Genomic DNA, 14,680 nt, shown 5'->3' with positions numbered 1-14,680 from the left:
ATAATTTAAAATAAAAACCCTATCGATTTTTACATCTATGTTTTGAAGATTCATTTTTATCGACGAAATGCTAACCTCTTCTGAAACTAAGGATTTAGAAGCTCTCCTACGCAAATTTGATGATGGTGATGATTAAATTTAGAAGCCAAGTCTCCTGCTTCAAATTCCAAGTTCATGATGGGACAGTACATCAAGAGAAAATGGATGGCCCCATAGGACTACAATTTCCACGAAAGTGTGGGAAAACAAATTAGTCAAAAAAGTTAAGTTCTGATTTATAACTTCTTTGTCTAGACTTATTTTTCTTCTTTTTTTCTTGGGTTTTTTTTTTTTTTTAATAGAAGTGTTTGCACGATTGAGATTAAATTTTCAATCAGAGTAATTTTAATAATACTTAGTATATTTAATAATTTTTTTCGACTGTGATTCTGAAAGTAAAACTAATTAAAAGAGAAAAAAACAAAGAAGGAAAACTTCCTCAACGTGCTTTCACATCAACTCCTTTTAACGTGTTTCCATATAATTTAAAGTAAAAAATCCTATCAGTTTTCAGATCTATGTTTTGAAGATTTATTTTTATTTAATTTGATGATGATAATTATAATAAGTATTAATAAAACTTTAATTATTTAAATTTTGGAAAAAAATGTTAAGGTGAGAAAACCTCATTCATAAATATTTATTACACTAAAATGATTTTGCACTCGATATTTTTTTTTTTAATTGACGACTGCTTAGCAAACATTAAATGGGAATTTTGTGTATTAAGTTTAGCTGAACATTCCATGAACAAAGATGCTCTTGAGATGAAAGATCGTGTGCAAAGTCAATAAATTTAACTCTTTATCAATGATTTAGGAATTAAATTCTTAAAAATGAAGTAAAATTTTCATAACCTTTATTTTTCATTTCTTTATTGAACATCTTGAGTCCACAAAGGAATTAAAGATGCATTGATTTGTTAGTTTTTTTATTCAAGTCAAAAAATGCTTTGTTAGTCTTTTTTTATTATTATTATTAATAATACTAATAGATTCAAATTTTTTAATTCTTAAACTTTATAAATAGGTTTTAAACATGATTTATCACATTTAAGGAATTTTTAACTTTGAATCACACATAAAATATGAACATATTATTTTAATACTTTTTTATTAACTTATTTTAATAAACATTAAATGTTTTTTAAATAAAAACAATTATTCAAGTTATAAAACTAGAATTTATATTAAGTCCATAAAAAAAATTATTTTGATTAAAAAATCAAAACAATTATAAAAACAGTATCAAAAAATTTTATGTGATGAATATTATCGATTTGAAAGGAGGGCCTCAAAATTTTGAGAAGATGGGCCTATCAAATAAATCGAGACTCATAGCTATTAAAGATGGGCTTGTCAATCTGCATCAAATCAAAGATGTTTATCCTGTCAACTTCCTTAAAACTCAAGAGGCTCAAAAGCAGAGGTACGCGTGGAGTCGAAACTGGCAGGGCAGAAGCAGAGCTGATGTTGGCAATCTTTTGCTGCCTAGGACGCAGCACCATGAGATATTGTCTAAAGGGTGGCGGAGTAGAAGGCTGATCGGTGGAGGTATGTTGTGGAAGAGAATATATGGAGAGATCCACGTATAAGTCCAAACCGGGGCAGGGATTGAGCAGAGTGTCCAAATGGAGAAGAAGATTCGAACGATGAGGCTGGAGAGGCTGCAGCATAGGACAAATCCGATAGAGATGATGTTGGCACCGCAGAACCTGAACCTGCAAAATGATCAAGAGACATAGATGGAGATGATGGTGAGGGGATCGACAGGTCAGTGGGAATGGGAGATGGGCTGAGACTAGTGGAGATGGAAAGATGGTGAGGGTAGGCTAGGGACAGTGGCAGGCGGAGAGGAGGTTGGAGGGATGACAGGGGCAAACAGGTGGGCAGACTCAATGAATGGGAAAACTTGTTCATGAAATCGAACATGACGGAAAATGTAAATATGGTTAGACAACAATTCAAGACAACGATAACCTAGATGAGATGAATTATAGCCTAGGAACACACATAGAGTGAAGCAATAGTCTAGCTTATGAGCATTGTAAGGACGAAGGAAAGGAAAATAGAGACATCCAAAAGTACGTAAAAAGCATAATCAAGCGTCTGATGAAACAAACATTTGAAGGGAGATTTATTGCTTAAAACCAAGGTAGGCATACGATTAATGAGATAAACCGAGGTTTCAAATGCATAATTCCAGAATTTTAGAAGTGTATTACATTGGCCTAGAAGAGTAAGACTAGTTTTAACAATATAGTGATGATAACACTCAACAGTACCATTCTATTCATGAGTATGTGGACATATGAGATGATGGTGAATAACAATGGTTTTGAAAAAAGAGTTTAGTTTATGATGTTCTCCACCCTATTCAGTTTGAACAGTTTTGATTTTTCAAGAAAACTGACGTTCAACAAGTACTTGAAATTGTTGAAACACGTTAAATACATCTGATTTTACGGTAATAGGATAAACCCAAATAAATTTTATATGCGTATCCATAAATATGACAAAATATCAAAAACCATCAGATGATAGCATAGGAGCAGGGCCTCAAACATCACTAAAAAATAATTCAAGAGGAGTAGACGTTTTATGACTCATAGGTCCTAAGGACAAACGAGATTATTTTTCTAACGGACAAGCTTGACATTGAAAATTGAGGTGACATGTGGTACAGACAACCTTTTTATTGGACGTTAAGAGACTTAGAATGTGGGAACTAGGGTGACCGAGTCAGCGATGCCAAATATCAGCAGAAGTGGCCATGCTAGTAAATAAAAAAGCTTACGGCAAAGATGTGACAGAAGACTCTGAAAGGATATAGAGGCTATCTTTACTCTGACTGAAAAGAAGAACTTCCTTAGTGATGAGATCCTTGATATAGAAAACAGAAGGGTGAAATTCAAAAAAGACATAATTTTCATGACAAAATTTTATTTTTTATGTTGGATTATATACTAGTCTTATGAATTTATAAGAAGGATCTTGTAGAAAGACAAGATAGGTTGTACGTAATGATGGAGGTTTTGATGGGAAAAATGGATAAATTGAGTAATGAAATGATTACTTGACATGATGTTCCTAGTTGTAAAGAAAATGAGATTAAAAGGTCTACTGGATGAACACTTTTTTGTCTAGATGAAAATGTAGTTTAAAACTCCAATGATGATGAGAAAGATGGTGGAAGAAAGTCTCATGCACACCAAAATCTCTTATACAAGACACGATCAAAGAGAGAATTAGGTGGTAGATTTTGGCCAAATAAAAATTTCAGTCAAGGAATAAATTTTGATGAACTCGATGATTTAAATCGTAATTTGGATAGCATAAAACTTAAGATCTCATAATTTTAGGGAAAGAATGATCCAAAGGTTTATTTGGATTAAAAATAGAAGATTAAATTTGTATTTTCTTACCATTGATATTAAAAGGAAAAGAATGCAAAATTAATTATAGTTGAATTCATTGATTATGTTTTTATTTAGTGGGATCAACTTATTATATATATATATATATGAGAAGATGAAAGTAATCATCATCAAAAAATGAAGGAAAGTATATGATAGATTGTAATTTTTATATCAGGATTATAAAAGTATTGTCAAATATTTTAAAAAAATGAAAATAACTATAACTAAATTTAATGTTTTTAAAGATAGGAAAGCTACAAGTCTTCCAAGAAATCTTCAATAGATTTCAAGCAATAAATATCAGTGGCAGTACCAGTAGTTACAGTGCCAGTAGCAAACAAGGAGAACATAAAAGGAGGGTAGATAAAATCAAATTATTTTTCTTTTCTTTTCTTTTTTGTCATGCGGGTTCGTTGTTTGAAATTAATTCTTTTAGAAAAAAATACCTTGACACTTCTATGATCTTGACACCATTCATTTAAAATCTACAATTTACAATTTTAAAATTTAAACGAAAGAACAAATACCCTTCCATATAAATTTCCAAGTTTTCCTGGTGTAGGGCTGAAGAACTCAAGGCGGGTTTTAAGATACAAATCTTTTTATTTGGGGTTTGTTTACTGAGCCTGGAGTATTGGTTTAATGGGTTTTAATATGGGAAATTAAACAAGTGTTACGTGTATTGTTAGAAAAATCATGGCATGTCATGTCATGTGTAACACAAATATTAATCTCAGTAATTGAAAGATAAATTGTTTTTTTAGAAAAAAAAATAAATAAATGGAAGCAAATATGGAAACTGAGAATGATATAAATTTGATTAGAAATAAAAGTATCTATTTTCCTGAAAATGGGGCTAAATCAAACACGCAGCCCTTCATGAGTTATAAGCTTTTTAAATTGAAACCTCAATTTTATTTTATTTTTATGCTAATTAATTTCAATTATTGAGCCATAGGAAGTCTTGATTGCCATTAATTCTTATATTAGATTAAGCTATTCCATTTTTATTCTCATACAAGTAACTTTTTCTTTCTTATATGTACATAAACATAGATTCTGTGAAAACTTAGTTTTCAGGACTTAATTGAATGAAAAATAAGTTTTGGGAGTCGATTAATAAAGTATGCAAACTTGATGGGTATTACAACTTTCCCTTCCAAGTCTAAAATGACCCAATTCTTTTCATCCATAACATGTTGTTCTCTGTGTACATGGCATAAGAAGACAGTGTTTTGGAAAGAATTTTGGTACTTCGAAACCAAAACCCACAACTTCAAAACCTGTTTTGGGTACTATTCATGGATCTGGAGCATAGAGATTAAAGGTGGCAGAAATTCATTTTAGTCCCTCTAGTTATAAAAACTTTTCCTTTGTTCCCTGTATTAATTCAAGAGTCTTAAAGTAGTGATGGGCATGGATTATATAATTTGACCACTGCTTAGCAAACATTATATGAGAGTTTTATATATTAATTTTAGGTGAATATTCCATGAAAAAAAGATGCTCTTGACCCAAATGATCTTACGAAAAGTCGTTGCTGCATGTTTGCGAGTCTGCTTTGAAGTGTCCAAGAAACGACAAGTTTGGAAATAAATAAAGATTCGACATGAAATAAATAAATAATTTCTTCAAGTTCATGGAACACACCGCAGGTCTCTACTAGCGAGAATGGATGCTTCCATATGATTTAACGTTAAAAACTCGCCGCTATCTGTTGTTATATTTTAGTGATTAAATATTATTGCTAACATGCTATATAGAGTAATTTATTCTCAAATAATAATAATTTGAACCACAGTAAAATTTCTGGAGATTTATTCTCAAAAGCTATCATATTGTGTACAATATTGGTTCATTACACCAAAGCATGATAGAAACTAGAAAATGCAGACTTGCTTTTTGTTTGTCCTGTTGTTTTCATTGGAATTCTGCCATTTCAATCTCCACAGATTTTCTGAAGTAGCAGGGCGAATTTCAGGTTGCATTAGCAGCGATGAATCATCTACTAGGTCACATCTCTCCCTTATTGCTTTTATGTCTTCGTACACCTGAACCATTATCGGTCTTCGATCTGGAATGGGATCAACACAGGTACATGCAACTTTAAGCAGCTGAATGATCTCATCGTCAAATCCTTTCCCGATCAGAGACTTATCTACCGCGCCATGAAAATCGGAACTGCTCGAAAGATGGCCAATCCATTCGTTAAGAACATTGTTTGAGGAAGCAGTCATGTTGCTAGGATCCACCCCAGTGATCATCTCAAGAAGCACAACTCCAAATCCATGCACATCTTCCTTCACAAATGCCATCTCCCAAAACTCACTATTTACGGAGGAAGCGCAGGTCGAACTCACGAGCATTGCCTCTCCAAAATTTGATAACTTGGGCTGGAAGTTCTGATCAAGTAATATGCATTTTGAGCTAATGTCAAGATGGATTATTTTGACGGTATGACAGTTCTGATGAAGCCACGCCAAGCCTCTTGCTAATCCGACGGCGACTTTAACCCTCACACCCCATTCCATAGCTTTTTCCTGACCTTCTTCCATGGGATGTAGCCAATCATAAAGGTTACCATTTGGCATATAATTGAAAACCAGAAACCTTTGGTTTGACTCAACGCAAAACCCCAACAGTGGAAGTACGTTGATATGTCTCAATGAACCAAGTATCTTCAACTCGGATATAAATTGTTCTTCAAGGAACCGAGAGTCATGCAACTTCTTCACTGCAAGGACATAACCATTAGGCAATGATGCCTTGTACAGCATCCCCATCTTTCCCTGTCCGATGACATTGTTCTCACTGAAATTATCGGTTGCATCTTTAAGATCTGCGTAGCTCATTCTTGTAACCCTCTTCTCCAACATGGAAATCTGTAGACAGAAATATCAATATATTAGTACTGAAGAACATATATATACATTGAAATTAAACCAGCTTCAAGAATTCAAGGTCTTGTGTAGATAAGCATCCTGTAATTGGAAGTAAAAGCTGAACTGCTCTTGCTCAAAACTTGAATAAGGAATTAAAAAATAAAAACTAACAAAGCTAAAACAAAAATGATATCAATCTTAAAGAGTAGTACCTCTTTAATTCCTTCCTCCAAGAGACCTGCTGTTGGGGAGCTGCCTGTTTGATCATCATCTGTTATCTTATGCTTCCTCTTCACCATCAACATCATCATTTCTGATATTGTGATTTTTTTTCCCCTCTCTCCCATATAAACCCATGGTACACAGTAGGATGTAAAAAAAATTGCAACTGCAGTTGAAAAAACTACATAACCAATCACAAAACCACTTTTGAATGAGTAATAAAACTTCATTTGATGACTTGAGCAGCTATCCAAAGGCATCCCACAGAGTCCTGTGTTGTTCGCAAAGCTGTCTGCTGGAATATTAGAATGAAAAAAAATTGGCACTGGCCCTGATAATCGATTGCTAGTAACAGTAAAGACCGTGATCCGATCGAGAAGGCCAATTTCTAGTGGGATATGACCTGTTAGCTTGTTGTTGTCGAGTTTTAGAACGCATAAGAAAGATGAATTGGCAATATTTATTGGGATTTCACCAGAAAAGTTGTTGAAGGATAGGTCAAGGTTAGTGATGAATGGTATCGTTTTGGAGATGTTAGATGGAATCGGTCCCTGAAGCTCATTATGTGAAAGGTCCAAACCAGTTAAGCTCGTACAGTTCTTCAATCCAGGAGGGAACTGGCCCTTGAGCCCCAGGCCAGAGAGTCTGAGGTTTAAGACTCTGTTCTCATCAGGATGCCAGCATTCGACTCCCATAAATCTACAGATGAAACCTTCTGTATTGTTGTTGAAATTCCATGAGGTGTTTAAGTAATTATTAGGGTCTATCAGAGAAGCCCTAAAAGATTTCAAGCAAGCAATATCAGTCTCAGTAGCACTAGTTACGGTGAAAGTAGCTAACAAGGAGAATATAAAAGAGTGGATAAAAAATAAATTAGCCATTTGGATTTGAGAGTTCATCAGAGTAAGACTACAATGGAATGGTTGGAATGACCAAAAATGAGAAATAAGAATCATAAAAGCCAACTTAAAAATAAAATTGAATTGAAATCTCTATTTGTTTCTGAAATCTCCGAAGATAGCATTTATTCTTGAGCTACTTCTTCTGCATTGAAATGGATGGCCCATTACTGCAATTTCCACGAAAGTGTGGGGAAAACAAAACAGTCAAGAAGCTTATGTCCTCATTTTCAACTTCTTTCAATTTCCTCTTTTATTTTTTTTTCAATAAAAGTATTTGCACGTCAGTCAACTTAAATGTTAGCTGAGATTAAATCTTTGTTTTTATATTTGATTAAAAATAAAAGTACCCATTTCCATAATAAGTAGGGTTAAATCTTTTGTTTTTGTATTTGGAACTATATTTTTAAAGTATATTTGACTTTAAAAAATTAATTTTATTTTTTTTTGTATTTTTTAATGGTTTTGATGTGTAAATTTTAACAAAATAAAATAAAAAACTTATTTTCATATAGTTTCAAGTAAAAAAGACCTAAAAATTAAACCACAATATCAAACACATACTTATTATACATACAGCCTTTCAATTATAAGCTTTTTACATTGAAACCTCAATATTTTGTTCTGTAATTAATTTCAATTGTTGGAACTTAGGAAGTTTTGATTGCCATTAATGCTTATATTAGATTAATCTCTTCCATTTCAAGGAACATGGCTTCTTAAAACAGGGGTAACTCCGCTGTGAAAACTTAGCTTCCAGGACTTAAGTGAATAAAAAATAAGCTCCGGGAATATATTGATAAAGTATGCAAGCCTGATTTCAAATTTGGGACTCTGAAACCAAAACCCACAGCTTAAAAACAAGTTTTGGGTAGTATTCATGGATGTGGAGCGTAGAGGTTGAAGGTGGCAGAAACTCATTTTAGTCCCTATAGTTATAGAAACATCTTATTTGTTCCTGCACTCGACTCCCGCAAACCTACGTACAGATGAAACCCTCAGTCTGATTGGCGAAGTCCCATGAAGAGAAGTGATTGTAAGGGTCTTCCAAAGATTTTTTAATAGATTTCAAGCAATAAACATCAGTGTCAGTAGCACTGGTTACACTAAATATACAAAACAAGACAAAGATCAGTACTGAATGAGCTCTGTTCTGACTAGTGGCCATTGATCTTGGAGAGTTTGTAGCTAGCACTGATCTTACTTAAGGTAAAATGAAAAGGAACAGAAAAAACGAAGTAGAAGCCACATCAATATAGGTGGAAATGAGTGAAGGGTATCACAAAATTCAATGAGAGAGTTCTTTTCTGACTCTTGAGGTTGCTTTGAAGTTTTCAAGCTATCTTGGTCGCAGAAGAAAGGGAAAGCAACAGATAACACATTAATTTGAATTGGGATTTTATATATATATATGGATGATGGATGATGCTTCCTCGCAGTTAATATTGACTATCAACACAAGCTAAAAGTAAGGCAGTAGACAATTGAAAATGGATTACTGCTACCCGTGGATATTTTGTTTTCTTTGCTATGAACCTTGTCACCTACGGCAATTATTTTATTTTATTTTTTTACATGAGATAGATAGTTGATCTTGATAAGCTTGTTTTTTTACTTGAAAGAAGAATCCAACTTTTTCCTGTGTTCATCTTCACTCCCGTAGTAGTTCTCTTGTAAAGAACTGTATCCATTGCCGACAACACTAAAATTATGAATCAAAATAAGATCAAGTTTTGCATCAAGAGCCATTTGTGGATGGCGAAACAGCAGCAAATAACAAGAGATCGTTCAAAGTTATATTTGACTATTAACTACGCACCGCGTCCAAAGTTTCAAAGTCTTCAAGAAGGATGAGTGGGAATTAAGGACTCGAAAGCCGCGTCAGATTTAATAGGGTGTTTGGTAGTGGTTACTAGTTGCGGTTTTAAATATTTTTTAAAAATATATATATATATATATATATATATATATTAAAATAATACCATGTCTTCTGTAAATAAATAAATAAATGGATTGCTGAGAGGGGGCACACAGCAAGTCCACTAGAGAGAGTCGATGTTTCCATATGATTTAAAGTTACAAATCTGTGACTATGGATTGTTGTATTTTATTATTGCTAACAGTAGCATTCATGTCATATGTAAAAAAATAAAATAAAAACATGTTACTGATAAGTGATGTAATGAGAATATTCATTATTGCTAACGTTTAGTAATGTGAGGGGAGACTTGATAAGGTTTCCTTTTAGTTCTTGCGTAATTTCTTTAAAAATTATTTTAGCTTCTATATTTTATTTTCATTTACAAATTGGTCTTTATTTGATTTTTTTTTATTTGATTCTTATTAAATCTATAATTTAGTTCTTATAATAAAGAGGTTCTTAGAATTAGATCCCTAAATGATTACTCTAAATCATGAAATAGTTAATTTTATTAGTGAAAGAGAATTGTATTTTATAATTTATTTTTTTTTATATCAGGTTATATACCATTCCTACATATTTATAAGAAGGATCTTATAAAAAAAACAAGATAGATTGGAAGTAATAATAAAAGCTTTAATGAGAAAGATTGAAAGTTCAGTAATGAAATAATTAGTAAATATGATGTTTTTAGTGGTAAGGAAAAAAAAATTAAAAGTTCTATTAAATGATCTCGATGGTTTAAATCGTAATTTAAATAGTATAAAACTTAAAATCTCATCATTTTAGAAAAAGAATAATCCAAAGGTTTATTAGGATCCAAAAGTCTTTTAATAATAAATTTTTCATTGAAAATTAGATTCAATTTTTTTATTATTATTCTTAAATTTTACGCATAGGTTTTTGAACATGATTTATCATATTTAAGGGTTTTTCTAGCTTTGAATCACAAATAAAATATGAGTATACTATTTTGATATTTTTTTGCTAACTTATTTTAATAAACATAAGATATTTTTTTTAAAAATAAAAAATTATTCAGATAAACAAGATATATATAAATAAAAAAAAATTATGTGAACTGAATATTATCGATTTGAAAGGAGGGCCTCAAAATTTTAAAAACATGGGCTGTGAAATAAATTGAGACTTACAGCTAATAAAAATGGGCTTGTCATATCAAATGGTTGTATGAGTCCAGGACCCCATCCTGTTTGTTCACACAACAGATTCTTCTTAAGAAGAATCTATGAATTATCAACAGAACACGGTGTTGCTCTCTTATCTGAATCATCTGAGGTGAGCAAAGGCTTTCACCCACCCAAAGGCAGAATCATGTGGACATGACAGAGCTGGAAAGATGAGTATAAAGAGGGCGACTCTCAGCAAAACTTTGGTCGGTTATAGACTGGGGCGGAGCTAGAATTATTTGTTAGTGGGGGTAATAATTAATATAATAAAATATAATATATATTTTATTTTATTATACATGAATTATAAAAAACCTGTATAATTTAGTTTTATTCAAATAACTTACTATAAACATATAATGATCTTTGTTATAAGGTAAAATGTTTGAAGAAATACCAAATTGAGTTAAAGCAACGAAGTTAATTTCATCTTTATAATATATTCATCACTTTAATGTTTGGTCTTTATATCTATCAAATATAAACATACAAAGTATATAAGAAACATTAGCTAAAACGAAACATTATTTATGTTTGATAAACTTTGAAATAAAGTAAAGAAAAATAAAGAACTATTTTTCACTAATCAACGCGGGTTCTTTGTAAACTAAGGTACATTGGAGTTGTTCAATCATAACTTTAACATTACACATTGGAGTTGGTTCACTAGGCTGCGAGTTATCAATATTTTTTTTGAAAAAAAAATCAAATTCTTCTTATTTTTTTCATGGTTCAACCTAAAATCAAAACATACATCGTGAAAAAAATTTGATAATTTTGGTGATTCTGCTAAAAACAAAACATAAAAAAAAAAATCAAAGTATAATCAAAACAAACCAATGAAATATATATATAATTAATTAAAAAAAAACACTATAACAAGAATTCAAAAAATAATTGGTAAAATTAGCAGATCTAAGAAAAAAATAAAGCAAAAAATGATAGAATTATATATATAAAAAAACCTCATCAAATTATTAACAAACATCTAAAAACAAAATAAAAATAGATTTTAAATTTAAGTTACCTTGTTTTGTTTATAAAAAATAAATTAATTGATGGCTCTACTTCAATTTTTTCGTTGAAAAATTTTACTTATGATTTATATTTATATTTTTGTTTTTGACCGACTGCAAAATTTATTGTGTAAAGTAATGAATTTATATTTACAGGATTTATATTAGGGTATGTAAATTAATTTTTAAAAATAATCAAATTGAAAAATCACACTTAATTATAGTAAGAAAACTTACTTTTATAGAATAAAAAAACCTTATCCACAATTAATTACCTAATATATATATATATATATATATATATATACACATACACACACAGGGGCGGAAGGTATATATATATATATATATATATATATATATATACAGGGGCGGAATATTTTAGGTGGGGCCCGGGCCCCTGCTTGCCCCCCCCTTCCGCCTCGGGCTATAGAGATCATCCTATTTGTTTTTTTTTTTTTTTTAAAAAAATTAATTTTTTTTGTTTTTAAATTAATAATTTTTAGTATTTTTAAATTATTTTGATGTGTTAATATCAAAAATAATATTTTTTTTAAAAAATAACTTTTCTTCAACTTTAAACAAGTCAACAGTTAGAAAACATATATTTTTCTAAGTTTATATCAAATAAATAAACGATGCAACTTATCTAAAAAGACATATTAGAGATATTAATCCTTTACATAATAAGTCTACTTTCTCAAGCTTGGAGGCTAATTATAATTTCTAGTGATTAAAATATTAAGTGGTAGTTTTTTTTTTATTATTAATAAAAAATAAGAAGTTTTTGTTATTTCCTTCCATATTATTCTCGATTATTTTGATTTAGAAGAATGATTGTTGTGATTTCGCACGTGGCAATATATATTATAATAATCTCAATACACATAACTTTTGCTTCCAAGTGTATTTTAAAATTATATTTAACCTGATATAAGTATAAAATTAATGAATTTTTTTAGTGTTTTTGTTTAATAACGAGGCCATGACTGACACGTGGCTACTTCGCAGCTCATACCAGTATATAACAAGTCTATTTTCATTAGTTTCCAGATAGATTAACAGGATTTGATTAGAGTTGCAATTATCAATGGAGACTGATGGTGGTGCTGGAAATGTTGTGAGAAACAAGAAGTTGATGCTCAAAGACTACATCAAAGGTTCCCCAAAAGAATCAGACCTTCATCTAACAACTGAAAGTATAGAATTGAAAGTACCACAAGGTTCAAATGCAGTTCTTGTGAAGGTTCTTTACCTCTCCATTGATCCTTACCAGTATATTCGATCCACGAAGATCGAAAAACCTGGCTACTTCTCTTCCTATTCCCCTGGTTCTGTAAGTCTTTCATCTTCCTTTCTTCTCTTCCTTTCATATACAGACGGCCAGACTCAAATTTCCAGGATTGTAAAGTAACAGGCTGACCCTTTTCTGCTGAGAAAGGTTTTTTGCAGGTGATGGCCAGTTATGGAGTGGGTAGGGTTCTTGAATCTGGACACCCTGATTTCCAAAAGGGTGATCTTGTTTGGGGAACAACTGGATGGGAAGAGTACAGTCTGATTACAGAACCTGAAACTCTCTTTAAAATCCAACACTCAGATGTACCCTTATCTTACTATTTGGGAGTTCTTGGTAAGTTTTCAAGGATTTGATCAGCAAACTTCTGAAAGATTTTGGAGCCCTAAAGGTGTTTTTGTGTCTTCTCCATAGGTATGCCTGGTTTGACAGCTTATGTTGGTTTTTATGAGTTCTGTGCTGCTAAGAAAGGAGAGATTGTTTTCATTTCTTCGGCATTTGGGGCAGTAGGGCAGCTTGTCGGGCAGCTAGCAAAATTGACGGGCTGCTATGTGGTTGGCAGTGCAGGAAGTCAAGAAAAGGTATTTCATTTTTCATGACATTAACATCGGATCTGCTGGCCTGAACTTTCCATGGATTTTTTATAGTGATTTCCAACTTCTCATATATATCCTATCAAGAGCACATCCATTTGTAGCAGAACATCAGCTTTTCTTTAACCTGATCTTTTCTTTTGTTGTCATGATCACTAGTTTTCTTTCTGTTTGCCATTCAAGATTACCCAGTTTCAACAATTTGCTGTTTCTTTCTTCCAATTTCTTATATAAGGTTGATTTGCTGAAGAACAAGCTGGGATTTGATGAGGCATTCAATTATAAAGAAGAGAAAAACCTGGATGACACGTTGAAAAGGTCAGGTTTTGCCTTTATCTGTGCTTGATATATATGATTGTGCATGCTTCTTGGCCATCCATCTTCTTCCTGCAGAGATAGCTTTTAAAAAAATAGGTATATCACACCTCAAAGCAACAAGACTTAGCTTTCAGAATATATCCTTGATATGCATGGTCTTATGCTATAATATCTCCCTGTCTTGAAAGCGTTAAGACCTTGGATAAAAGATCCCCCATTAAAGGATATTTGTGTGATGCATAATCAATTAAAAACCAGCCTGCCCTGCTCCAACTACCCACTCACCATGTTATAAACCCTCCATGGAGCTACCCACTCACCATATTATCAATCTAAAGAAATGTGAGCTTCAAAAAACTCAATCGACAAGTTCTTGCTGTTGTTTTCGCGTCGATTCGTTGCAGGCACTTTCCTGGAGGCATTGACATTTGCTTTGACAATGTTGGGGGCAAAATGCTTGATGCTGTGCTACTCAACATGAAACTTAATGGCCGCATTGCTCACTGTGGAATGATTTCACAGTACACACTGGATGAGCCTGAAGGCATAAAGAACATGATGAACATCATTTACAAGCGCCTTCGCTTGGAAGGATTTGTTGTCACTGATTACTTTCACCTCTTTCCCAAGTTCCTGGACTTCATGTTGCCTTGCATTAGAGAAGGGAAGATTGTGTATATGGAAGACATATCTGAAGCTCTTGAGAGCTGTCCAGCTGCTCTTGTCGGACTTTTTAATAGCAGCAATCTTGGGAAGAAAGTTGTTATAGTTGCTAGAGAATAACAAGCCAACCAAATTGTAGTGTTCTCATGGGCTATTGAGAATCGTATGCATCCTCTTTCTTTTATAAGTTAAATATAATCAATAATGTGGTTGGACTCTTTTATA

General features: G+C 32.1%; 2 protein-coding genes across 2 annotated transcripts; one reads left to right on the top strand and one right to left on the bottom strand.

Annotated features, from left to right (window-relative positions):
• Positions 1 to 5,097: 5,097 nt before the first annotated feature.
• Positions 5,098 to 7,511, bottom strand: LOC118029633 (probably inactive leucine-rich repeat receptor-like protein kinase At5g48380). The gene is made up of 2 exons (XM_035033529.2): positions 6,552 to 7,511; positions 5,098 to 6,339 (listed from the first exon to the last, which is right to left on the bottom strand). Exons 1-2 carry the CDS (start codon positions 7,458 to 7,460, stop codon positions 5,338 to 5,340), a joined length of 1,911 nt encoding a protein of 636 aa, XP_034889420.2. The 5' UTR covers positions 7,461 to 7,511; the 3' UTR covers positions 5,098 to 5,337.
• Positions 7,512 to 12,625: 5,114 nt separating this feature from the next.
• LOC118029660 (2-alkenal reductase (NADP(+)-dependent)) lies at positions 12,626 to 14,680 on the top strand. Its single transcript, XM_035033556.2, has 5 exons — positions 12,626 to 12,923; positions 13,040 to 13,217; positions 13,296 to 13,462; positions 13,710 to 13,792; positions 14,197 to 14,680. Exons 1-5 carry the CDS (start codon positions 12,678 to 12,680, stop codon positions 14,573 to 14,575), a joined length of 1,053 nt encoding a protein of 350 aa, XP_034889447.1. The 5' UTR covers positions 12,626 to 12,677; the 3' UTR covers positions 14,576 to 14,680.

This window comes from Populus alba, chromosome 17 (assembly GCF_005239225.2).
Source record: "Populus alba chromosome 17, ASM523922v2, whole genome shotgun sequence".
Lineage (NCBI taxonomy): Eukaryota > Viridiplantae > Streptophyta > Magnoliopsida > Malpighiales > Salicaceae > Populus > Populus alba.
Note: the sequence above shows the minus strand (reverse complement) of the source record. Positions and strands in the feature narration are given on the sequence as shown.